We start from the raw sequence: 26,669 nt of genomic DNA, 5'->3' as shown, positions 1-26,669 counted from the left end.
TGGAATCCATAAATCTCCTTACAGAATATGCATCAAGTTTTTATAAGCCATCGAGCTCCTCTCTCTGAAGTCATGACTCCCAAGTCACGTTGGTTAGTTTCACTTCTGCAATCTGATACAGAATGTCAATTGTCTATCTGATCAGAATCAAAGCTGACACAATTGAATTTTACAGATGCACACATGTAAACACTTATGGAGGGGTGATTTGGAGAGCAACACCAATTTTTCCCCTCTCCAATCCTGCAACAGACAAGATTAGCCAAAGCAGAGACCAGGCAAAATCTGGATCTTCCTGGCCTGTATGCAATTACCCACTCAATCACCGAAGCTGCGCTATTTAAATCTCTCAAACTATTAATATTGCAAGTTTGTTGCTTTAGGAGTGAGCTTTTGTTTCAAAAATCAAGGATTGCTTTATATATCAAATTCTGTAGAAAACATTTTAATAGAAACACAAACAGTTTTTAATCTTTTTAAAATGTACATTTAATTCTACATAAAGGAACTGTATAGTACATATTCAAAGACAACCATCTTTACGCTAAGAATTAACAATGTTCAGATGACATTTTTTCCCCTTGGAATTGCAACTGTACAGAAGAGGCATCATCATTGGTCAAATACAACAGATTTAAAAACACTGAAAAGGGAGGAAGGCTAATCCTTCTAATAAGCTTAGTACAATATTTTCCATACAACGCCATCTTGAGAAATACACTAATTGTAATTGGAGAAACATGTGCATACAAAACATTGTAAAAGTACAGGGACTAATGGCAATTTTAAGTCTCATGGTTTTGAAATAAAAGTACTATACAGCAAGCAAGACTTAAGGCGGCTTTATCCTCCAGCTGAAAGAAAATATCCCTCCAGCTATCAGGTACGTTGTACAAATCAAGCTGTACATAGCCTTCCTAAAGTCATTTTTTTCAGTCTTCTGTGAATTAGTGTTTTTTGTCTTTCCTGTCCAATTTATGATCTCTTTCAGTCCGTGAAGACCTTTTGCCTGAATGACTTTCTGATACAGACCTCTTCCTGTCTAACCGCGACCCCTTTTCCCTTGATCCTTTTAAATCTTTGCCACTGGGTTTTGATGACTTACGGTCCTTATCTGCGTTTGAAATAACTCTACGTTTTCGATCTGAGCTCCTTCTACGCTTTCTGTCCCTGCTGTGACCCCGACTCCGGCTTCTACTTCGACTCTCACTACTGCTGCTGGTGCTAGTACTGCTGTCTCTGCTACTACTACCACTGCTACTGCTAGTGCTGGAGCTGCTTCTACTGCTGCTACCACTGCTTGAACTACTACCACTGCTGCTGGTGCTTGAACTACTACTAGAGCTTGTGCTACTGCTGCTCTGACTCCTACTTTTACTCTTTGTTTTCTCACGACCTCTGCTTTTACTCCTGCTACTACTCTTGCTCCTGCTTGTGCTTTTCCTTGGTGACACTCTAAGTGGTTCCACTTGTAAATCTACAGGTTGAGTGTTTACAGGACTCTCTCGTTCTGGCTCAGGCCCAATCGAACATTCAAGCTCGGGTTCAGGCCTGGGCTCTGATTCTGGTTTGTGCTTGAACTCAGGTACTGTTTTGAGTTCAGGTTCTGGCTCCAGCTCTGGTTCAGGCTCAGGTTCTGGCTCCTTACAGACCTCTTCTACTCTCTCCTCCTCCCTACACTCATCTACTTCCTCCACCATATCCTGATCATTCTCTATATTTTGGCTAGCTTCCTTATCAACAGGCATACTCTCTGGCTGGCTGTTGCTTTCCCCTTCCTCTACCTCCTCCTCTTCCTCAGCTTCCTCTTCCTGCTGTTTCTCTTGCTGTTTCCCTGCATCACTCTTAACTGCAACTACTTCCACTTCCTCTTCTGCTGCCTCCATTTCTACATCATTGTTCTGGTTACCCAATTCCTCCGCCTCCTCATGGTGAGCCACCTTACCCTCCTGTTCCTCGTTCTGTTGCTCTTCATTCTGCACCTCTCGCTGTTCTTTTTCCTTCAGTGACTGACGTCTAGGTCTAACTTCCATTCTGTTAATCTGATCTGCAAACTCCAGGCGCCTGTGTTCAAAAATACCTAAAGATTCAAAAATAAACAAACTTGCATACAAAATTGTACATTCTCAAGTACTATGGTGCAACATAACATCAAAAACAAAATAAAGTACAATGGTAGTGTGGGGAGGCACAAAAGAGCATTGTAATTAGATTTGTTTTAATAAAGAGATCCATGTCATAAGGAATATTCCCTAGCTTTACAACAAGATGTGCTCCCTAGAGATCTGCCACTGAGTTTTTCTCACTCCTTAGCAATGAGATATCTATAGAAGTTACTTAGCTATAGAAAATAGAGCAAAAATGGAAAATGCTAACAGGGAAGGGAAAACACAGCTGAAGCTACAAATATTGCCCGAGGTCTCTGCTTTTGGTTTGGGGGTGGGGCAGGGGGTGGATGGCAATGGTAGGCCACACTTGCATTCCACAACATCTAAAAAGGCAAAGCCCTTTATGTAGATTTATTTTGAGGTGCAGCATGCAAAACCTGCAGTCAGTTTTTACACAGCAAGATCCAAAGAACTACCCAAGATGTAACTACCAGTTACAGTAATTTAGTCAGGTACGTGGGGGGGAATGTTCTTCATGGTACCAGAACTTCCAGCACTTCAATTACAGTTTGTCAATCTGAAATTATTGTTTGCTCAAAATAATTAAGCATACAGAGTGGGTTAAATTAAATAATTTAAATAAAATAGAAATAATTATATTTTCAATTCAAATTAATAATCTGAATGAAGTAATTCTGAATTAGGAGTACACATGCACCTTAGCCATTTCAGGTGGCCAGATTTTGGTTTAGCATCTCATTCAAAAAAGGTGCTAGAGTGTTTTGGATCTTAAGTATTTCATTTACATATGCACCTTAGGTAACCCAGAATTTATTTTTCTATTTGAGTGCAACCATTGCAGATTACGAGTTACTATGAATCAAATTAGTTAATAGCTAGCTACTTATCAGTCTCAAAATATGTAATACCCAAAGCATAAAACCAGTTATAATTTAGCTCAGTCTCCAAACTGCTGTTTTACAGGGTTATACTTTAACCAATTAAGGTCTTTGTATACATTAGATTGAGGGGTTAAGAATAAGATGCTGAAAAAGATTGTTAAGATTCAAGTCTTCAACACAAAAGCCCTAAATTCCAATTTCAATATTCAATTTTTGCACTACATTCACTACCTCCTTATAACATTCCCTGCAGATTAGTTTGTTTCGTAATGAGTTGGGTATCATTAAGAAATGTCCCTAACAGCATGAAATGAAACCTTTAAAATCCACGGGATCAGAAATAAATTGTTCTAGAACTTTCGCATATATTTGTCACAAGGGACAGAGAAGTAAATTCCATCATCTTGAGTGTTAAATACACAGCTAATCTCCTAGGACTCAAATCTTTAGTATTAATGCTCTACTGAAGTTTTTTTTGTTAGCAATAATTTTATTTCAGCAACACATGACATTTTACCAAGTTACTGTACAATTATATGTAGGAATATGCTAACCTAGTAAATATGGTATTAGACTGGCAACCTAAAGTTTGAGTTCAAATTCCACAGCAACAAAACTAAATTTAATAAAATAATTTTGTAGACTAACACCAGAAAAATTGACCATGAAAACTGCCAAAGAAAAATCTCTAATGTCGCTCAGGGAAGATATATAGACCTATAGGAAAGGGCAGCTTCTACAAGGCTAAACGTAACGATCATCGGTCCTGCCATACATTCAAGTCCAGTCCGATGCTATGTGGTTCAGCATAAAAGCTATCAGCATAAATAAAAAATGTGCAACACTTCCGCCATACATGTGCCACCCATATTCCAGGAACAAAAGTCACACCATTGGATTATCACATCTGCAGAGAGAGTAAGTCGCACGAAGGTGGCAGTGGAGAGTGCAGCGAGACAGAGTGCTTAAATCCGCAAATTTTGGTAAGTGAAGGAATTCGGTGCAGTGAAAGAGGTGGTGCTGTTTGGGCCTTCAAAAAAAAGTGGTCCACGAGAGACAGAGACAGCGAGACCAGAGAGCTGAAACCTGGAGGCATTAATTGGTTACTTAAGTTTTTTGTCTCCTCTAAACTGGGGCAATAAAATATGGGGAACCAGAAGGTAGCAATGGAGAAGCCTCAGCGCATGCAACTGTCCAATAGGTTTGACGTTCTTGCAGTTTGTGTGGATGAGAGCAGGGACTGCAGGGAAGATGAGTAAGCTGACAACAGCACTGTGATGCAAGTGGGAGAAGCAAAAAGGAGTGTAGTTATGATAGGGGACAGTGTAGTTGGAACGATAGGCACTGTTCTCTGCAGCTGTGAGCAAGTCCTGAAGGCTGCATCGCCTACCCAGTGCCAGGGTTGAGGACATCTCTTTAGGGCTGGCAAGCACTTGTAGAGGCAGGGGAAGGAGCCAGTTGTCATGGTCCACGTGGGTGCAAATGACAATGGTAGGACTAAGGAAGAGGTTATGCTTAAGGAGTACGAGCAGCTAAGGACAAAATTAAAAAGTAGAACCACAAAAGGTAATACTCTCTGGATTGCTACCTGATCCACAATCAAATTGGCACAGAGTAATTATGATCAGAGAGTTGAATGCATGGCTCAAAGATTGGTGTGGCAGAAATGGATTTTGGTTCATGGGGCACTGGCTCTAGTGCTGGGCAAAGAGGGAGCTGCACCACTGGGATGGCCTTCGCCTGAACCATGCTGCGATTAGTGCCCTGACAAATCATATAACTAGGACTGTAGAGAGGGCTTTAAAATAAATAGTGGGGGGAGGGTTCACATGAAGGGAGATTTGGAAAGTTAAAGAGAAAGGACAAGGCAATAGTGCAGGGTAGCAATGTGGGTAATGATAACCAGAACATGAGGAAGGGACACAGCATACAATTGAGTGCACCAACAAATAAGGTCAGAGTAGGGAAAAGAGGTAAAAAGGCAAAATTAAAAGCTCTTATCAGGATTCATGCCAAGATGGGTGAATTGGTAGCACAAATAGAAATGAAGTGAGTATGATATGATAGCCAGTTCAGAGACATGGCTGCAAAGTGACCATGGCTAGGACCTGAATATTCAAGGGTATTTGACATTTCCTAAGGACAGGACGAAAGGAAAAGGTGGTGAGAAAGCGCTGTAAATAAAGGATGAGATCAGTGCAGTAGTGAGAAATGATTTTGGTTCAGAGAATCAAAATGTAAAATCAGTTTGGGTGGAGATAAGAATTGGCAAAGGAGAAACTTGTGGGAGTGTTTATAGGCTCCGTGGCAATAGCTACGCTGGAGGACAGGGTATAAATCAAGAAATAATGGGGGTTTGTAAGAAAGATACTGCAATAATCATCATGGGAGATTTTAATCTTCATTTAGATTGGACAAATCGAATTAGCAAAGGTTGCCTGGAGGATGAGTTCATAGGAATGTATTCAGGACAATTTCTTAGAACAATACATTTTGGAACCAACCAGGGAATGGACTATGTTAGATCTGGTAATGTGTAATGAGACAGGGTTAATTAATGACTTCATAATAAAGGATCCTCTAGGTAAAAGATATCGTAAGATGATAGAATTTCACATTCGTTTCAGGGTGAGAAATTTGGGTCTGAAACAAGTATCTGACCCTTGTAATTGCCTTTATTTAAATTTATGAAGACAGGGCTGGCTAAAGTGGAATGAGAAAATAGGGTAAAAGGTAAGGCAGTAGAGAAGAAGAATGAAAGATGGGAGAGAATGAGATATTTCATAACTCTCAAAGATATATTCTATTGAGAAAGGACAATGAGAAGGGTGCACCATAAGTGGTTAAGGAAGTTAACAATAGTATCAAATCGTAAAATGTACAATGCTGCAAAGGCAAGTGGTAGCACAGAAAATTGGGAAATTTTAGAAACTAGTAAAGGATGACTAAAATAATGCACGAGAAATTGAAGTATGAAAGAAAGCTAGCAAGAAATACAAAAACAGACAGAAAGCTTCTGCAAGTATACAAAAAGGAAAAAGGATAGTGAAAGTGAGCTTTGGTCCCTCATCGGGCAGGACAGGGGAATTAATAATGTGAAACAAGGAAATGAGAGGCTTTGAACAAGTATTTTGTTTCCACAGTAGAAGACACACAAAGCATCCCAAGAATAGTAAAGCAAGAGGCAAAAGAGAGGAAGTTAAAACAACCACAATCATTATAGAAGAAACACTAGGAAAACTAACGAGACCAAAGGCTGACAACTCCCCTGGACCTGATGGCCAGCACCCTAGGGTCCTAAAGGAGTTGGCTGCAGAGATAATGGATACATTGGTTGAAATCCTCCAAAATTCCCTAGGTCTGGAAAGGTTCCAGTGGATTGGACAATTGTAAAAATAACACCACTATTCAAGAAAGGAGAGACACAAAGCAGGAAACTATAGACCAGTTAGTCTAACATCGGTCAATTGGGAAAATGCTAGAATCCACTAGAGGTAGTAGCAGGACATTTAGAAAATCATAAAACAATCAGGCAGGGTCTAACATCTGTCAATTGGGAAAATGCTAGAATCCACTAGAGGTAGTAGCAGGACATTTAGAAAATCATAATACAATCAGGCAGAGTCAACATGATTTGGTGGGGGAGAAGGAGAGAGAGAAATAGTGTTTAACAAATTTATTAGTGCTTTGGGGATGTAACAGGGTGGATAAAAGGAGAACCAGTGGATGTAGTGTGTTTGGATTTCCAAAAGGCGTTCGATAAGGTGCCACATAAAATATGCTCTTGGTGTTGGGGGTGATATTAACATGGGCAGAGAATTGGCTAACAAATTAGAAACAAAGTATGGATAAATGGGTCATTTTCAGGTTGGCAAACTAACTAGTGGAGTGCCACAGGGATCAGTGTTGGGGCCTGAACTATTTTCAATCTATATTAATGAATTGGATGAATGCACCAACCATATTGTAGCCAAATTTGCTGATAAAAAGATAGGCAGGAAAGCAAGTTGTGAGGGGGATACAAAGGGAGCCTGCAAAGGGAAATAGATAGGTTAAGCGAGTGGGCAAGAAATTTGGCAGATGGAGTAAAATGTGGAAAAATGTGAGTTTGTCCACTTTGGCAGGAAGAATAAAAGGGGATTATTTTTTAAATGGAAAGATTGCAGAACGCTGTAGTACAGAGGGATCTGTGTGTTCATGTACATGAATCACAAAAAGTTAGCATGCAGGTACAGCTAGTAATTAGGTTGGCAAATGGAATGCTGGCCTTTATTGCAAGGGGGATGGAGTATAAAAGTAGGAAGTGTTGCTACTACTGTACATGGCATTGGAGAGACCATACGTGGAGTATCATGTACAGTTCTGGTCTTCTTACTTGAGGGATATCTTTGCATTGGCAGTGGCTGAGAGAAGGTTCATTAGGCTGATTCCTGGGATGAAGGAGTTGGCTTATGAGGAAAGGTCGAGCAGGTTGGGCCTATACTCACTTGAGTTTAGAAGAACGAGAGATGACCTTATTGAGACATAAGATGGAGGAGACTTGACAGGATAGATGCCGAGAGGATTAAAAAAAAATTCATTCGTGGGATGTGGGCTTCGCTGGCTGGGCCAGCATTTATTGCCCATCCCTAGTTGCCCTCAAGAGGAAGGTGGTGAGCTGCCTTCTTGAACCACTGCAGTCCATTTGGTATAGGTACACCCAGTGCTGTTAGGAAGGGAGTTCCAGGATTTTGACCCAAAATCATGGGGCAATCTAAAAATAGGTGGCAGAGTTTAAAAATAAGGGGTCTCCGACTTCAAGATGGAGTCGAGGAATTTCTTTTGCCAGTTGTTAGCCTTTGGAATTCTCTTCCCATTCGAGCAGTGGAGGCTGGGTCATTGAATGTATTCAAAGCTGTGTTATATAGATTTTTGATTGACAATGGAGTCATGGCTTATAGGGACAGGCAGAAAAGCAATGTTTAGGGAACAATATGCTGTGCGTAGTTTTAGAACCAAATTGTAGAAGGAACCTTAAAGAATGTACAACAGGTTTACGGGATTGAGTCCAGGGATGAGTTTGAGACTTGATGTATTTGAACTATTTCAACCAGAGGAGACAAGACTAAGAGGACATTTGTTAGTATTTTTAAAATTGTAACAGTTTTGCTGGTGAGCAGGAAAACACCATTTTGTCTGAATCAGTGACGAAGGGTTACCAACTTGAAATTGTTAATGAGGATAACAAATAGAAAAAAGTTTGCATTCATGTAGCACCTTCTGTGGTCCCAAGACATCCAACAAGGAAGCACTTCTGAAGTGTAGCCATTGTTATAGAGAAATGCAGCAGGCAATTAATGCACTGCATGATCCCATAAATAGCAATGAGTTTGAGTTTTGATAGTTCAACCACAGTGTAGCCCAAAAATGATAAACTGAATCTCAAAGCTATAAACTTCAATGGTTCAGTTGATGAGCTTTCTTTCTGACACTTGATTATAAATTTTCAAAAATGTTCAACAGTAGATTTTTTAAGCACTTCAAATTATTTTTGATTGAAATTGGTTTTGTGTAATATGTTGAAATAACAGTCCGGCAATAGTACTGAAGACTTGTGCTCTAGAACTAGCTGCGCTCTTAGCCAACCTGTTCCAGTACAGCCACAATACTGGCATTACCCAACAATGTGGAAAATTGCCCATGTATGTCCTATCCACAAAAAGCAGGATAAATCCTACCCGGCCAATTACCACCACATTACTTGACTCTCGATCATCAGCAAAGTGATGGAGGGTGTCATCAACAGTGCTATCAAGCGGCACTTACGCAGTAATAACCTGCTCACTGACAGTCAGTTTGGGTTCTGCCAGGACCACTCAGCTCCTGACCTCATTACAGCCTTGGTCCAAACACGGACAAAAGAGCTGAACTCAACAGGCGAGGTGAGAGTGACTGCCTTTGATCTCAAGGAGGCATTTGACCAAGTGTGGCATCAAGAGAGACCTAGCAAAACTGAAGACAATGGGAATCAGGGAAAACACTCTGCTGGTTGGAGTCATGCCTAGCGCAAAGGAAGATAGCTCTGGTTGTTGGAGGTCAATCATCTCAGTCCAGGACATTGCTGCAGGAGTTCCTCAGGGTAGCATCCTAGGCCCAACCATCTTCAGCTATTTCATCAATGACCTTCCCTTCCATCACAAGGTCAGAAGTGGGGATGTTCAAGTATGACTGCACAATGTTCAGCACCATTTGCAACTCCTCAGGTACTGAAGCAGTCCATGTCCATATGTAGCAAGACCTGGACAATATTCAGGCTTGTGCTGATAAGTGGCAAGTAACATTCATGCCACAAAAAGTGCCAGACAATGACCACCAACAACAAATGAGAATCTGTCCATCTCCCCCATGACATTCAGTGACATTACTATTGCTCAAGAACCCACTATCAACACCTTGGGGTTACCATTGACCAGAAACTGAACTGGACCAACCATTTAAATACTGTAGCTACAACAGCAGGTCAGAGGCTGGGAATTCTGCAGAGAGTAACTCATGTCCTGACTCCCCAAAGCCTGTCCACCATCTACAAGGAACAAGTCAGGAGTGTGGTGGAATATTCTCCATTTGTCTGGATGAATGCAGCTCCAACAGCACTGAAGAAGCTTGACACCAGCCAGGGCATAGCAGCCCACTTTATTGTGGTGGATGGGGTGCCAATCAACATTCACTTCCTCCATCACCAATACAAAGTAGCAGCAGTGTGTACTATATACAAGATGCACTGCAGCAACTCACCAAGCTTACTTCGACAGCACCCTCCAAACCCCTGACCTCTACCACCTAGAAGGGCAGCAGATGCATGGGAACACCACCACTTGGAAGTTCCCCTCCAAGCCACTCGACATCCTGATGTGGAAATATATCGCCGTTCCTTCGCTGTCACTGGGTCAAAATCCTTCCTAACAGCACTGAGTGTCGCTACACCACATGGACTGCAGTGGTTCAAGACGACAGCTCACCACCACCTTCTCCAGGGCAATTAGGGATGGGCAATAAACGGTGGCCTAACCAGCGATGCCCACATCCCATGAACAAATACATTAAAAAAAATATAAGAGCTTTGTTCGACTGCCTAAGGATGCTGGAGAGGAGTATCTCAAATTTTTTTCTAAACTTGGCAGCAGTTTCCTTCCCATCCCCACCCCTCCCCTGACCTTTGCTTGCCTTTCAAAAGATGCATGATTCATAAATGAGTATATGGTGTATTTGGGTGCACAGCATAGGAATTGGATGGGCTTAATGGGTGTATGTACATTAAATAAAATTGAGTCACTTCAAATGAAAACTGTTTGGAATTCATCTTGTTAAATGAGCCTCTTGTATTATTTCCATCCTCTTAAAAATAACAGTTAAATAACAATGAATAATATATCCTTTTGGTTTGGTCCATTTCAGTCTTAGACAAAATATTAAACAAGTATAGGGACTTTATTGTTGGCAAGTGGTCCAAAAGTGCAAAAAAAAAGTTCAAGTAGTACATAAGAAATAGCAGTAGACCAATCGGCCCCTCGAGCCTGCTCCGTCATTCAATATGCCCACAGCAGATGATCTAACTACTCCACTTTCCTGCACGCTCCCCATATCTCGATTCAAAAATCTGATTCTGTCTTGAATATACTCAACAATGAAGCATCCACAACCCCTGGGGTAGAGAATTCCAAAAATTCACTACAGAGTTAAGAAATTTCTCCTCATCTCAGTCCTAAATGATCGACTCCTTATTTGGAGGCTGGGCCCAGCTAGCAGAAACAACCTCTCAGTGCCAATCTTGTCGAGTCCCTTCAGAATCTTGAATGTTTCAAAGAGATCACCTGCCATTTTTCTAAACTTGAGTGCATGCCCAAATTACTCAACTTCTCATCATAGGACAATCTTCTCATTCCACCTTCACTGGGCTGCCAAGGTAAATATACCCTTCCTTAGATATTTCTTGCAATAAAGGCCTTTACAAACATTCTATTTTTGCATTCTGACTGCCAAATAACCTCTGTTTCCCACATGATACTCCTGCCATCTTGTTGCCCAGTCACTTAACCTGTCTATATCCCTTTGCAGCCTATGCCCTCCCCACATTCAATCCCATGTGAACAAGCCATTTCACTAAGTTGTTTTCCATTAAAATAGTACATAGTTTCGGACTACAAATCAACTATGCAACTACAAAAAGAAAATCAATTTCACTGGCACTTGATACAGAACAATTGCTGAATTACCAAGAATTCAGGTTCAGGCTTCCCAAAGCACAAGATAAGTACCCTCAAATAGAGCTCTTGCACACTGTCCTTTAATTATGCCACTCAAGTTTGATTCTGCCTTTAATGCAAACATTTCTCCACAGCCCTCTCCCTCCCCACCACCCTGAGTAACAATCCTACAAAGCCCATGTTTGTCTAGACTTAGACTTTGTCTAAAACTGCTCCAATATCTGGGACGTTCTACCAGCACAGGCTCCTGGACAGGACAAAATAAAAGACATTTCACCTCAATACAATCTCTCTCACCTCTAAGCACCAAAGAAACTCTTCGCCCCTTCAATACCCAACTATTCTCCAATTATTAATGAGCAGCTAATTATCCCCTTACTTCTAAACTCCAAATATATTACCCTACATTTTCATCTTCCTTCCCATAAGCAATGTTGAAATCATACACCGTCTCCTACGCTAAAACATTTTCAAAAGAATGCCTGTACTTTGGTTGCACTTGACTTTGATAACTCATTTTTAACCACCCAACAATCTATATCCTCAAAAACAAAAATACCTGGAAAAACTCAGCAGGTCTGGCAGCGGTGGAGAAGAGCACAGTTGACGTTTCGAGTCCTCATGACCCTTCAACAGAATAGAATTGGTGCATTCTGCAAATCCTATTCCTACAGGAGTAACCCGAAGTCATTCCAGTGACTTACTGGAAAATATGATTGCCACTGCTCAATTAACTTAATGTAGCTTGCTGGATAGAAAGTTATGAAGCTCACAGGCCTGAAACATGACACCCATAATCTTGTAATTCTACTATTAAAACACTTACCATTCATCTTCCTTTGGGATTCATCCAAAAGCTTTTGAGTAGCTGGACAATGTTTGCCAGGTATATAGAACAGATGAGGCTTTGTCTTGGTTCTGATGTATTTGATTATTTTTAAATTATGTTCATTCCATACATCTTGCTGTTTGAGAAAAGAAGCAGCATTAAAGAAGATCAAGCTTCCAGAAAATTCATAAACTTCCTATTCAGACAACAAATTCCTACCAACTGGGCCAGTTCCACTTTTTGTTCTAGAAGCCTTAATTCAGTTTGTTTAGCACGACGTTCCTCAAATAATTCTCTCCTCTCATTTTCTACTTGTTTACGTTCTTCTTCAGCTTGCACTTCAAGCTTCTGTTCTATTTCCTGACGTCTTTTTTGCTGTCGGTTGGAAAGAAAATTGCATCAAAACAAAAAGATACAATTCTCAAGCTGACTCTCCAGCTATACCAAAATCTTAACATGTTCTGGATTGAACTTCTTTATCATCTTATGCCAGCAGCACTCTGCCATCCATATTAGTAATAGGACTGCATTACCAGCTTTTACTGATGCCAACATGCTAAACAACTTTGCAGTATTTAAAGGTCTTTAACATCTCAAATTACAAATAGCAATTATAAAGTCATTAAACTTTATTGCACAGTACATACTACGTAACGGGTAATTATCACATACTCGAAGATGACCTAGTCGTTGCTAGGAAAAACACTATATTGAAAGGGCACAACTAGAGGCAGCCACACACCTTTCAGTTGCATCAGTCTGTGTGCTGATAACTTGTTCAACACCCTATCATTGTATATACATATTTCGCAGCTAGGCTGCGAAATGGTTTGAAAAAGCCTTTAGGTTCAGTGTGATGGTGCACAACTTGAACTGAATTTAAAATACAGCAGAACTTCTACACTGTAGAATGATACAAAAGGTTTGAATCAATACGATTCCAGAGGAATCGACCAAAAACTGGGGAGATAACCAACAGAATGAAGTTATAGATTATACAGCTGTACAGAATAATTAAATAAACTTACATGTCGTCTTGGACAATGAGCTGCAAACTAAGAAACAATAAACTAATTGAGGTGCTCAAAAAGTTAACCCATGGGTTACCAGTGGGCAAAGGAACAATTTTGGCATGACATTTATTCAGCACAGTATCAAATATTTAGTTTTGTTTGAATGGCTGAGAAACACCTGTTAAAGTATTAGCACAGTTCAGACAGATCAAAGGCATCTTTTACTAATGAGTCTCAGGGACTGGGCAACATAGTGAGTTAGCACGTTGTCCTTTCACCCTTGGGATGTGTGTTGAAATGCATCATTCCATCATCACCCAATGAAAGTATTAGCTATGAGGTTGGCTGTTTAGGCAAATGAGAACATTTTGCAAGTGTGTTCAGGCTCTGACTTTATTTGTCACTAGATCTCTCAGTGTGGATCCTGACTGGATGGCAAAGACCAAATAACTACTTACATGGCATCATTTAAAGCCTCTGAGGCAGTCAAACATCACTGTCTACACCATACTTTGTACCTCAATTCAAACTGCTGCTCTGCACTTCAGGTGTTAAAATTACAGTAAAGGTGAGCATGGAAATAGATGCTCTGCATTAATTTTGCATTTAAAAAAATACAATATGCAACCATGAACTGGTGGATGCACATTTCATGGCAAGTAAAGGTAACCTTGATCCTCAGCAACTTACAGCATATGAATATTTGCATGGGGCTCTAAAGCTTTCTTCTTGTTTTCCTGGAGAATGGTACATGGCACTGGAATAAGATGCAGCGGCATTTTCTAGTTTGCTATTCAAAAGTGTGAAGTGGTGTGTGTGTCTATGCGGTTGTGTGGTTGGACAGGATTCATAATGACATCTGTTCCACTCACAAATCTGGAAATCTTTACAGGCACCATTATTACACTGCAATAATCAGGACAAACTCTTGATGCAAGATCCAGACACTGAAGAGCAAAAATAAAGGGAAAAAATACCCTCTCAGTTGCAACATTAGATTCCTGTTTGAATTTCTGCAGAGTACCCATCAACAGGCCAAACATCCGCCGATTCCTATTAAGCAAAAGACAACAATTAGATACTTTGTAATGTGTAGCCTTCGGACTGGGCCAACAACTTGTTTGTTAAGAGCATATTGCAAAATAAATCAGTGTCAAACATGCTGAGGTTACAATTTATTTTTGCTAGGGTTACAAAGTCTTCACAATTAACTGTCCCTATAGCAATAGTACCTACTGGAGTTTTTTTTTGAGGATGTAACTAGCAGAATAGATAAGGGAGAACCAGTGGATGTGGTGTACTTGGATTTTCAGAAAGTTTTTGATAAAGTCCCACACAAGAGGCTAGTGTGTAAAATTAAAACAAATGGAATTCAGGGTAATTGATTGGCATGGATTGAGAATTGGTTAACAGACAGTAGGAATAAATGAGTCTTTTTCGTAGTGGCAGGTGGTGACTAGTGGGGTACTGCGGTAATTGGCCCCCCAGCTATTCACTATATATCAATGATTTGGATGAAGGAACCAAATGTAATATTTTCAAGTTTGCTGACAACACAGGGCTAGGTGGGAATTTGAGTGGTGAGGAGGATGTTAAGAGGCTTCAAGGCAATTTAGGCAAGTTGAGTGAGTGGGAAAATACATGGCAGATACAGTATAACACGGATAAGTGTGAAGTTATTCACTTTGGCAGGAAAAACAGAATGGCGGAGTATTATTTAAATGGCAATAGATTGGGAAATGTTGATATCCAAAGGGACCTGGGTGGCCTTGTACACCAATCACTGAAAGCAAGCATGCAGGTGCAGCAAGCAGTTAAGAAGGCAAATGGTATGTTGGGTTTCATTGCAAGAAGATTTGAGTACAGGAGCAAGGACGTCTTACTGCAGCTGTACAGGCTCTTAGTGAGACCACACCTGGAGTAGTGTGCGCAGTTTTGGTCTCCTCACCCAAGGAGGGATATACTTGCCATAGAGGGAGTGCAGCTAACGTTCACTAGATTGATTCCTGGAGTGGCAAGATTGTCATATGACGAGAGATTCTGTCAACTAGGCCTGTATTCACTGGAGTTTAGAAGAATGAGGGGGGTGGGGGGGGGGGATCTCAGATGTATAAAATTCTCATAGGGCTAGATAGACTGGATGCAGGGAGGATGCTTCCTCTGGCTGGGGGCGGGGTCTAGACCAAGAGGGTCACAATCTCAGGATACGGGGTAGGCCATTTCAAACTGAGGGGAAGAGAAATTTCTTCATTTAAAGGGTGGTGAACCTGTGGAATTCTCTCCAACAGAAGGTTGTGGAGGTCAAGTCACTGAAGATATTTAAGAAGGAGAGAGATTTCTAGACTTTAAAGTCACCAAGGGAATGGGGATAGAACAGGAGTACGATTTTGAGATAGAGGATTGGCCATAATCATACTGAATGGCGGCACAGCCTTGAAAGGCCGAATGACATATTCGTGCTCCTATGTTCTATGTTTAATCTGATTAATAATGTTTTGGTAATAACAGTAAATATCATTTCTTAGGAAAAAGTGTTGCAACTCAATAGTTTCAGTTCAACTTTGAAATTAGTTCCAAAAGTAAAACTGTGTTTGGTTAGTATTATGCGCAATTTGAGAGTTTAAGAAAAAGTCAATTATACATGAACTATAGCTTTTGTTGCACACCAGTGCTGACAAGTAAAAAAAATAATTGAAACCTTCTAAAAATTACTTTGGCCCAAGCCTTTAGTGTAATGATTTCTCCCAGTTGTACATGCTCTTTATCAATTAAAACAAAAGTTGAACCCAAGCATCAATGAGTAAACTTTCAAGTCTTTTTCCAAAGAGTTTAATATTTGGGCACTATTTTGTCTGTAAAGTAGAAGATACCTTTCTTTGCCCTTTTCATCCATTGTTTGATCCTGAATAAGATCTCGGCGTGTCCTTTCTTTGGAGGTAGCAACAACAGAAGACTGCAACGCTGGCTGCAAAGAATACCGTGGAAGTATTAATTTCACTTCAGAACAAATTTGTCACTACCATTTACTGGTAGATGCGAATACATACTGGAGACAGTTCCATAGTAATAGACCCTGGACAGTACCTCCTCCAAGTCCTCATTCTTTGATTACCATCAGGTTATTCAATTATGGAAGCACCCCAGTGGAGCCTAATCCAGTTCTTAACTGATATCCAAAACATACTTAACAGCAAAGATCCCCCTCTAACCTTAGTCTACTAAGGTCAACTGTAGTACCCATATTGCCATCTTTGCAGTAACTGTTAATTCAGTAAAGATCTGAGAGTATTCTGGGCTGTGAGGTTGAAGTATCATATACAGCAGTGCATTTAGCAACTGAATCAGAAATGAGTACATTTTATTTTGTGACCATGCAATACCTTTTTTGTATCTTCATCATCCTCTGCGTCGCTGTCTTGACGTGACTCTCTCCTAGACCGACGATCTCCCAGCCTATTTAAAAATTAGAACACTGGTTAGATTTTCAACTACAGTAAAATCCGGACGAGTCAAATCCCAGGGGGGCCGCCCACAAATTTGTTTTAAGCGGAGCTTCGTGATAGCTGAGGCAGCCCCATTTCCACATGAATGCATGTCTATGCAACCCTACACACACAGTCTATGTCAAAAACAGATTCAAACAAAAACACAGCAAGCCAGTTAATGTGTGAAAAATCCTTTATTCAATTTGTTCCCATCTTACAATGGCCTGACCTTGTAAAAGGCTGGAGCTTCGCATTGAAAAATGATAGGAGTTAGCTCCGGAAAATATCGGCAATTTCTTCTCAGTGGTATTTTCGGACTTGCGCGATACAATCCATGGTCGTCAATGCAGTCAAACATGTTTTTGTGCTGCAGTTAGAAATCCTGCAGCATCTCTGCGGCCTCTGTGGCATTGGCTAAGGAGACAGGCTATGTTTCACCTTTAAACATCAAAGAACAGCCTGACGAGACGATCAAACAATCCGATTTCATCTGCATTGAAAATGTCTTGTGGTGCATACTTGGTCAAGATAGGGGCAAGACTATTTTAGAGCCAATCATTTGTTATTGCTGCTATAACCACTGCATCCTCACCCCTTACTACGTCAGAAGACGACACTGTGCTTTATCTTGAATCAGTCCAGACATCTGTTGCTGCAGGTTCTTTGCCAGGGTGACTCCCCTTTCCTGCAGGATTGGGCCAGAGATAGGAACGTTCTCGGCTTGGCTGCCTTGAACACATTAGCAAAGCTTCTTCAATATCACCATAAGCAGCCATTCTCATCCTCTTCCTTGCTGGAGAGGATGCCCGATTGTCAAACTGTTCAACATGCTTGCTTGTGTTTCATAATGGTGGACAAACTCTATGGTGGAATCTCCCACTCCTTCGTGATGTCTGCTCTGCGTCACGGTTTTCCACTTGCTATATCAACTTCACCATCTCTCCAATCAACACCTTTTAACTTACTCTCAGGTTTAGCCTTTGCATGTCCTTTTACAAGGAGATCTCGATGTCAAATGATGGCTTGCTCAGCGCTCTGTGATTTTACGCTGGTGCGGTCTAACTCTGCTCAAATTGGTTGCTGCAGTAATATGACAAGGTTAGACAAGTTCAGCTAATCTGGAGTTACCAGTGCGGAATTGCGTGTTATAACGGACATCTTCTATGGGATTTGCTTTTGCCAGCGGGATTGGTTAACGGCTTTGACATAACTAGAATTGTGTTATCCAAGTTTGACTCATCGCGATTTCACTGTAAAATCTATTCAGGCACTTGACTGCTGTACTGTGTGCAGTTAAAACATTATCATTCCTCCAAAAAGGTGTGTATTGAGGGGAAGATTTTCTATTTTAACTCTAAATTTTCTGGTTTCTATAGAGTATAGATCAACTATGATCAGGCTAAAGATATCCAGCATCGACAGCTTTCCCAAGATGGATCTGATCATCTGGGTAGTGCATAGTGGGAAGCAATATGCATTGCTTTTTTTCTATTGGAAGAAAAGGGTCTGGGTCCTGTCTATTGCTTCCACAGTTCCAGTGAATGCTTCATGGAACCTACAGACAAATCCAAAGCAGGTTTGGTCAGAAATGTGAAATGGATATCAATTTGCAAGATCAGATGTAAGACTGTGTATGCCAACCGCACAGCTGAGAAATGCAATTGACTTGTACAAGTGAGAAACCAGTTGAGTAAAAATATAGAATTTGGCATTAATGTCTTGAAACTACCTTCAGTTATTTAAGTTCAAGTCCAAGTCCATTTATTGTGGCAGCGTGGAAGAGATGTGTTATGCAGGGCTCTTGTACGAGTGCTCTGGAAACTATGAATGTAGGGTAACCATAAGTAGACTCCAGATATACTTGGTCAAATAGGAAACTATAGCATTTAAGAAAGTATTGAAGATATTGTTGGAAAACAGGTGCAGGCAACAAGAAATGTTGGAATTATTGCTGAAAACTCCTAGGGGTCTAAAGCTCTCTGATAAATATGCACAATACTGAAACAAGAATTACAAGAATTCTATGGTGTCAAGGAGCAACTGTTCACCTGGGATAAGATGGGGCAAAGAGAGAGCATTAGGTGTAGAAATACTGAAGTTGGAGGTGCAATATTGAGGAATACACAGCCACTTCAGAAACCATAAATTGTGTGCTGTCTTCCTGGTGGCAGGGTAGGGGACATAACAAAGTATAGAAGCACAAAGTGAAAAGGGATGAGCTGTAAGTCATGGTTCATATGAGCACTAATGATAGAAAGGAGAAAAATGTTTCAGTTCCTGGAGGAAGTAGGAAATAGAATAACTAGGGCCTCAAAAAGATGGTCTCAGGATACTAATAGTGCCACATGCTAGCCAGTAGTACAGCCATATTGTAGAGGTAAAAGGGCGATTAGGTGCTTCTTGGAGAGAAAGGTTGATTTATGGGGTGTTGGGAGCAGATGTGGGCAGTATAAGCTGTACTGATGGGATAGCCTAAGCTTGAGAAGAACTGTGTCAATATTCTAGTGGAGAGGTTAACAACTTAGGAAAAGGCAAGATAATATGGCAGCGGGAGTGTAAAGAGAGAACATAGAATAGATTGCTCAGAAGGGAAAACAAGCTTTAGTAACACAGGGTCTGGATGCATAGTGACTGTAGTGCATTAATCAAAGGTCTGAACTAATAACCATAGAATGAAGTACAATCCCACCAGGGCAGATTGGGAATTTAAATTAAGTTAAAAATTCTGGAAACAGATCTAGTAGCAGTAAAAGTGACCACGAATCTGTCATTTGCTGTACAAACTCAAATGGCTCACTAATATCCTTAGGGAAAGAAACCAGCTGTTCTTACCCAGTCTGGTCTATATATAACTCAAGTCTACACTCAAGTGACTCAACTACACTTTTGAAGTGTCTAACAAAGATAAAGAATTGTACAAAGGCAAAAAGGGATGGGTAATAAATGAGGCCATGCCCATATCAAGAATACATATGTGCTTTTTAAATGGAGGCAGAAAGGTTAAAAGCAACAATACAAATAATAAAATTAAATCAGGATATTGGAAGATAAAAAAGGAATCCATGTGAAAATGTACATACATAAATGGAAGACTTAGTTAAAACAGAAAATTATGTAACTGCAACAAAAATAGCTTTAATGGAATCAGAATTGATAATAAAAGTTTCAACATATTCCAAGAAGTGTAAACCTTCAGTAGCAATCCAGACTGCAGGAAATTCCTTTTAGCAACTGGAGTCCAAGCCTAACAGTTTCCTCAGTTTATATAATGGACATCCACATTCAGCATTTGTCCATATGCTGCATGAGGACCTGTGCCAGGACACCCCCACACCACCCACCCCCCCACCCAACTGCAACACCTCCCCCATATGCTACAAATTCAACTCACAGCTGGGTTCTAGATCTTACAAGTGGCCTGATATGAATCCTGTTACATGCCTAAAAGCCCCAATTAAATGAAATTTTGGAATATGCATTTTGTAACAGGTTAGAAACTTCATTAGGGGTTTAGGTGAGGTATCCTTCAAAAGGGTTTGATAAAGTTTAAGTGAGTCACAGGGAAATAAAAGTGTATCTGAAGGGTTCAAAATTACACAAAGGTCCAAGGTCACTTCTTCACTGACATCTAGACAATGCCTAACATAATGGCTGTTAAAGCCAATGATTGGGGAGGGCAAACAAAGTAAGGGAATACAAAAAATGTTATAAGGTACCGCTAAGATAGAGGAACAAAGGGGCCTTGGGAGTGCAGATCTGTAAGCAGCAGGACAGGTATATGTGATTAAGGCAGCAGACTGGATACTTTCCTTTATTCAGAGATAAAGAATGCAAGAGTAGGGAGGTTACAGTTGAACTTAGTTAGCCCACAACTAAAGCACTGTGCACAGTTCTGATCATCATATTACAGGAAAGATTTGATCGTACAAGAGGGTAGAGAGGAGATTTATGAGGATGTTTCCAGGACTGGAGAACTTTAGCAATGATGAAAGATTGGATGTACTGGCATTGCTTTCTTCAATGCGTGTGACGTATAGAGTGGATAGGAAAGACCTAAGTTCCGCCAGGCTCAGTTGGTAGCACTCACTTCTGAGTGAAAAGGTCAAGGGCTCAAGTCCCATTTGAGAACTTGAGCACAAAATTTAAGGTTGAAACCCAGTGCAATACTGAGGGAGTATTGTACCGTTGGAGGTTCCATCTTCCAGATGGAGACGCTACCCTGAGGACCCGACTGCCCCTCAGTTGGATGTAAAAGAGCCCATGCCACAATTTCAAAGAAAAGCAGGACAGATATATATCCCTGATGTCCTGGCCAATATTTATCCTTCAAACAACATCACAAAAACCGATTATCTGGTCGTTATCACATTGCTGTCTGTGGAAGTTTGTTGTGCGCAATTTAGCTGCTGCGTTTCCTAATTACCACAGTGCCTACAATCCAAGAAGTACATCATTAGCTGTAAAAACATTGGAAAGTCTGGTGGTCGTGAAAGGCACCATATGTACATAAAGTCTTTTTCCCCATTTCCCTCAACAGAGAAGTCAATAACTAGGGGGTCATAGATTTCAAGTAATTGCTAGAAGGATCAGGGGGGAGTTGAGGAGAAATCTTTTCACCCAGAGGATGGTGGGGGTCTGGAACTCTGCCAGAAAGGGCGATTAGAGGCAGAAAACTTCACCACACTATAAAACTACTAGAATATGAATTTCAGTTGCTGTAACCTACAAGCTGTGGATCAAGAACTGCAAAGTGGGATTCAGCTGGATAGGCATGATGGCTTCCTTCTATGCTGTAAATTTCTATAATGCTATGAATATACCAATACAAGCTGGAAAGCAAATTGCTAAAAAGCAGTGAAACAAACATATACATTTGTCTCAGGAGTAACTGAAGAATGGTGCCAATAACATTTGACCAATTTAACTGGTTTCTGTGTATGCTTTACAAAATATAGCAGGCTTTACCAAAGCAAAGGTGCCATAAGAATTGCTGCTGTGGGAAATTCGACCCAAAGTTCAGGTTACTTTTAAAAAAAAACCAAAACCATGATATAGTACAAAACAAAAGAGCCCATTTTCTGAATTTTATAGCTCATCTGAACATCTCTACTACACTGATGGACAGAAAATTCAAAAATTAAGTCACAATATCAACCAAAAAAAAAACCCCAAGTCAGTGTAACAAGTAATAATTTTGAACTGTTGTTTGTGCAGTCGTCTGCAAAAATAAATTCTTCCAATGACACTAGACTTTAGCCTAAAGATAACATACCTGCTGAGTGCCCCATCCAAATCTCTTTGTTTAGCTGGGGGACCTCCTCCGCTGTCAGAGAGTCCACGCCTAATTAAACAAAAGTCAAGTTAGCTGAAGCAACTTATTTTCCAACTTTTCTTCTTTAGAAAATGCATGACAAACCAAAATGTTCAGGTCTCCTAGTATGCATTAAATGACATCTAAAGCTACAAACATGCATCAATAAGGCCAACAGTGATATCCAAAGCTTGAATCTCTTTCATTTACACAAATTTATTGCACATCCTCTAACTTTGAGGTGCAGAATGTAACAAAACTTTGCATCCCATTGGTAACTCAGGTAAGCTTAAAAAGTAGATATGGATACATGTAAAGCATTTCAATCTTACCGAAGTAATCCAATGCCACGCCCCCTACCTCCACCAGGACCTGCGATGGATAGCCGCCTAGCCTGGCCAGGCCTGTATTTAAAAATAAATTTTAATTAACAAGTAATATATAAACACGTCAATATATCTAGGGTATTATATAGTACAGCGTTGAGTGTTTATAAATAAATATTCTCGAAACATGAAGGTCCTTTGAAATTTCTTGCTAATCTCTATGATCCTTGATCCGTGGAAGGGAATCTAATAGTCAGAGAATCACCACTCTGCTTTCCATTAGGAAACAGATTTAATGAGATGCACACTTATATTCCCTCCCAAAAAAACAAAAACAAAAGGCTAACTATGAGCATTCCAGTGCAAAACAGTACTGAATTCAACAGGCTGGTACTGTATATACAGCAATACCTGGGGTGAATCTTCCTCTCACCATCCACCTCTATACTTACCTCTCATCACCTATTATCAAATCCCTTCAGAATGGAGCTTGTCTTGTTCAAAGCCACCAATGACATGTATGAATGCAGTGCATTATGTAGGAAAGGTCATATTTAATGATTTTGTTGTCTAGTTATGTGTAATGATCAAATAATTGATATATTTCAATTATATCTTGCTTATGCTTAATTGTAATCAATATAGGATACTTACCACATGATTGACCCTTTGTCTTTAGTTCCATCCTTACTTGATAAGTCAAACATACCACACAGCTCGAGGCCTGTGCAAAGATATGTTTGCCTGGTTTAATTGCAGACTATTGCTGTGAAGTCAGTCTTAGCTGACTAACCCAGAGTCTGGATCCATTACACTCCCTATCAATTAACTTATCAGTTTGTACTTGTTACCTAAGACGCAAGGGCCCATTGTGTGAAGAACAGCTGAGGTTTCAAACCTTCAGTCCTATGCCCTTAAATTAGTCTAGTCTTTTAACTTGTAATGTCTTAAAAGGAAGAAGTCACTTTTTTTCCAAGTTAGACAACAAGCCTTTGTATTGCTTTGGTTTTGTAAGCTTAAGAATTAAGTTATTCTGGTTTGTAGTTCTTTTGCTCTTATTACTTCTGAACAAGTATCAATTGAATGTATCTTGCTTTATTTTGCAAGTATATCTTACCACCTCATCTTTACACACCAATTTTATACATGCTTTGTGTAGGTTTTATATATGAAGTAACTTTGTAATTTCTGTATTAGTTTTAAGGCTGTGTGCCACTTTGTACTATTTTGTTATTTTTAATTAGCTTGTGCCAAGCACCAGGTCACTATTGAAATCCACAACAACAAACAGATCTTTCAGCCAAAACACTGAGAAGTGCCTGCCTTAAATGAGATTTTTACAGGACATGCAATATTGATGCCCATCCATCAATTGGGCATTTGGGACGCAGAGCCCAGAAGTTAATCATTAGTAGATTAAACATCACATGCTCCCTTATGTCAAATAAGCAAACACAGGCTAAGGCACCCTGTTATCTTAGTAGAAAGTTATTAAATTTTAATGAGAGGGGCCGTTCCACAGGTAAATGCCACTTTAGGGGGCCAATCACAAAATAGCAGGACATCTGTGGATGATTGCCACCCTTAAAAAAATCAGTAACTGATTGGGCACCACCTAAACCAGAGACTGATCATGCACTGAAAACTGAGGCCAGAAACACCACTGAGGACAGGCTTTGTCTCAGGAAGGATTAATAAGCATGAGCTTTCAGCAGCAATATGCATGGAGTTTGGAAACTGAGGAATAGAGTCAAGAAACTGCTTTCTAGGAAACAAAAGAACCACAGAAGTGACAGAAGGAGAGAAAATTACGTGTCGCCTTGCACCCTAGGCTGAATCGAGAAGCAAGAACCATGCTGAGCCAGTAAAGTCACTTGCTAACTTTGCTAAGTATTACCTTTTGTCACTTAATAAACGTTTCCTGACATTACAACACCAGACCACATCTTATTGCCTAAATGGTTAAAGTCTCAAAAGGACAAATGAAAATTGAGTGAATACTCTCAGAATTCAAGAATAATTCCCTAAAAACTTATAATTAGCTCTCTTTTACCTGAGGCCTTCCACGCAGTTGACTATTTCACCTTTCTCCATCACTGCTTCACAATTCATCCCCATTATGTCCTCCTTTCTTGCCTCCATTCCTTCTGCCTTTAGGGATGCAATGGGATCTCCTCCCATCCCGGCACAGTCAGTTCCAATATGGCTCATTTATATTCTTGCACAATTCTCATTTATGATGCCCCTCAACATAATCCCAAAGGATAAAGTTAGCTTTCTTATAAATGCCAACATATCTTTACCTGTTTACTGCCAAATTTCATGATCATCCTTGTGGTGCCTCACCACCTGCCCATTAAAATTATGGACAAGCCAGAAGGCTTCTGAGCTAAATACTGGCAAGTAAGCCACCTTGATGTGGTTTTTTAAACAGAATATCTATCTCCTTGCAGCCTATTTTTATTAGCTGTTTGCTCAGATTGAACCTGATGTGCACTTGCCTATTCCTAATCCTTCCATATGTTCATGTTTACTTATGAAGCATCTTAGGTTACTTAAAATGCAACTTGAACTGAGCCTCAAAACCCACACAGTCTAGCAATGGGATTTCCCATTTTCACCTAAACACCACTGCCTCTGTTCTCATATAGCCTTCTGTTACTGAATACTGAAATCCTCATATGTGCTTTTATTTATCAGCCAATGCCTCCTAGTTGGTTGCCTATGCTCCAGGTTATGCAAACTTTAATTAATCAATGACTCCAGGACATAACACGATGATTTAAGGCCTGCGTACCCACCACCCTCATTTAGTTACAATAAACCCCACCCCCTAACTGATGTCAAAGCACACATTCAACAAACATTTTTGCATTTGCATGTAACACCTTTAACACAAGAATATCCCAATACTTCCAAGATGTAAGAATAATATATTTCAAGGAATATAGCTGATGTCAAAGGAGCCCTTAGATTGATTCAACACTGAAAGCCATTTCTGAAACCATTACAGTTTTGCAGTGGGGAAATAGGTATTTTATATTCAGCAAGTTTTCTCTCCTCCCAAATTCTAGGATAGGCCAGTGATCAAAGCAAGTGCTCGTTCCGCAAGTATCTAAAACATGCAACTACAAAGAGCCAAGTTACATCCATGAATTTACTGAAACTGAAATATCCTGAACATTTTTGAAAAAACCCAAATTACTGATCAAATTTCTCTTTGGCCTCGGTTATTGAACTAAACAAACTTTCTTTGCGGAAAGATTCCGACCTAGATATCATTACCCTGAAAGCTGACAAGTAATTCCGAATCCACCTTAATTATTGAAGATTTTTATCCCCTCGAATTGATTCTACAGCGTGGTATTGGAGAGGGAAGAACAGAAACGCGGGAATTTGTTAGCAACCGCGAAAAGAGACAATCGAAGCAAGGGATTATCTCCCAGGTGTGTATGAATGAAAGGGGAGCCACTATGTATACTTCAATCCTCAAAATATAACTGGAGCACAAGTCACTGAATGAAGTCGGGCTTCACCCCGTTAAAGAGAGATTCATCGGCCCCCAACAGCTGAGACCAACTAACTGGTGAGTCCCGCGGTTATAACGTGCAGCGGCCTCACCGGGGACGGTGCCGCTTTGCAGGGGATGGCTGGGCCCAAGTTGCCAGGGACACGCCTGAGGGAGGCAGGCACATGGGCGAGTGAGCGGGATCCCGCAATGGTCAATTCTGAGCTCCCGCCCCTTCCCCGTGGCTTCGCCACTTTCCAGGGAGGCGCCGCGGGCTAAGCCCGGGCCCAGCCACCTGGCGGGACGGTGTGTGTTGAAGAATCCCACGGCGATACTAGCCGAGCCCGAGGTATCAAGGGCTGAAAGACGGTCACCTGAGGTCGTTCGGATCGCGGCCCGTCAGTTTCCGAATGCTTTCATCCACATTCTTCAAACTTTCCTTTGCTTTCTCCAGTTGATCCTGTAAACTTCTCACCGCCACCGCCATCTTGCCCCTCGCCGTCGTGCGAACTGCATTCTGGGAACAACCCAGACCCCGCCCCATCTATGTCACCTGATCCGCCCCTCCTGGCGTCACAATGATAGACAGGGAGATCTGCCAATCACCGGAGTCCAACTTCGGAGCACTCTCCAATCAGACGCCTAACCTCCTGGGCAAGGACCAATCAGTCGATGGTATGAAATAGGAGCACTGACCTGAAGATAATCCGTTCAAAATAGAGTGAGATAGTGGCTTTGAGTAAGAGATACAGTGTGTCCTATACAGCTGTTAGAGATGTGTTAGTTTAACATGGGAGTTTTATGTTAAACGCAATTTCCATAGTGGATCAATATTAAAAACCATCTAGTTTAGGAATTTCTGCTGTGGTTGAATCTGCTTTTGAATATTTGACAAAAGAGAACATAGGAGGCTGTGGGCCTATGTAATTAAGTGGCATAAAATT

General features: G+C 40.6%; 1 protein-coding gene across 1 annotated transcript; it reads right to left on the bottom strand.

Annotated features, from left to right (window-relative positions):
• Nucleotides 1-429: 429 nt before the first annotated feature.
• Nucleotides 430-26,257, bottom strand: pnn (pinin, desmosome associated protein). Its single transcript, XM_078562743.1, has 9 exons — nucleotides 26,100-26,257; nucleotides 22,224-22,295; nucleotides 21,853-21,921; nucleotides 16,476-16,548; nucleotides 15,966-16,060; nucleotides 14,073-14,148; nucleotides 12,302-12,457; nucleotides 12,080-12,218; nucleotides 430-2,080 (listed from the first exon to the last, which is right to left on the bottom strand). The coding sequence occupies exons 1-9, from the start codon at nucleotides 26,210-26,212 to the stop codon at nucleotides 948-950; spliced, it is 1,926 nt and encodes a 641-aa protein (XP_078418869.1). The 5' UTR covers nucleotides 26,213-26,257; the 3' UTR covers nucleotides 430-947.
• Between the last annotated feature and the right edge of the window lie 412 nt (nucleotides 26,258-26,669).

The sequence above is a fragment of the Cetorhinus maximus genome, chromosome 18 (genome assembly GCF_964194155.1).
Source record: "Cetorhinus maximus chromosome 18, sCetMax3.hap1.1, whole genome shotgun sequence".
Lineage (NCBI taxonomy): Eukaryota > Metazoa > Chordata > Chondrichthyes > Lamniformes > Cetorhinidae > Cetorhinus > Cetorhinus maximus.
The sequence above is the reverse complement of the archived record's forward strand: the minus strand, read 5'-3'. Positions and strand labels throughout refer to the sequence as shown.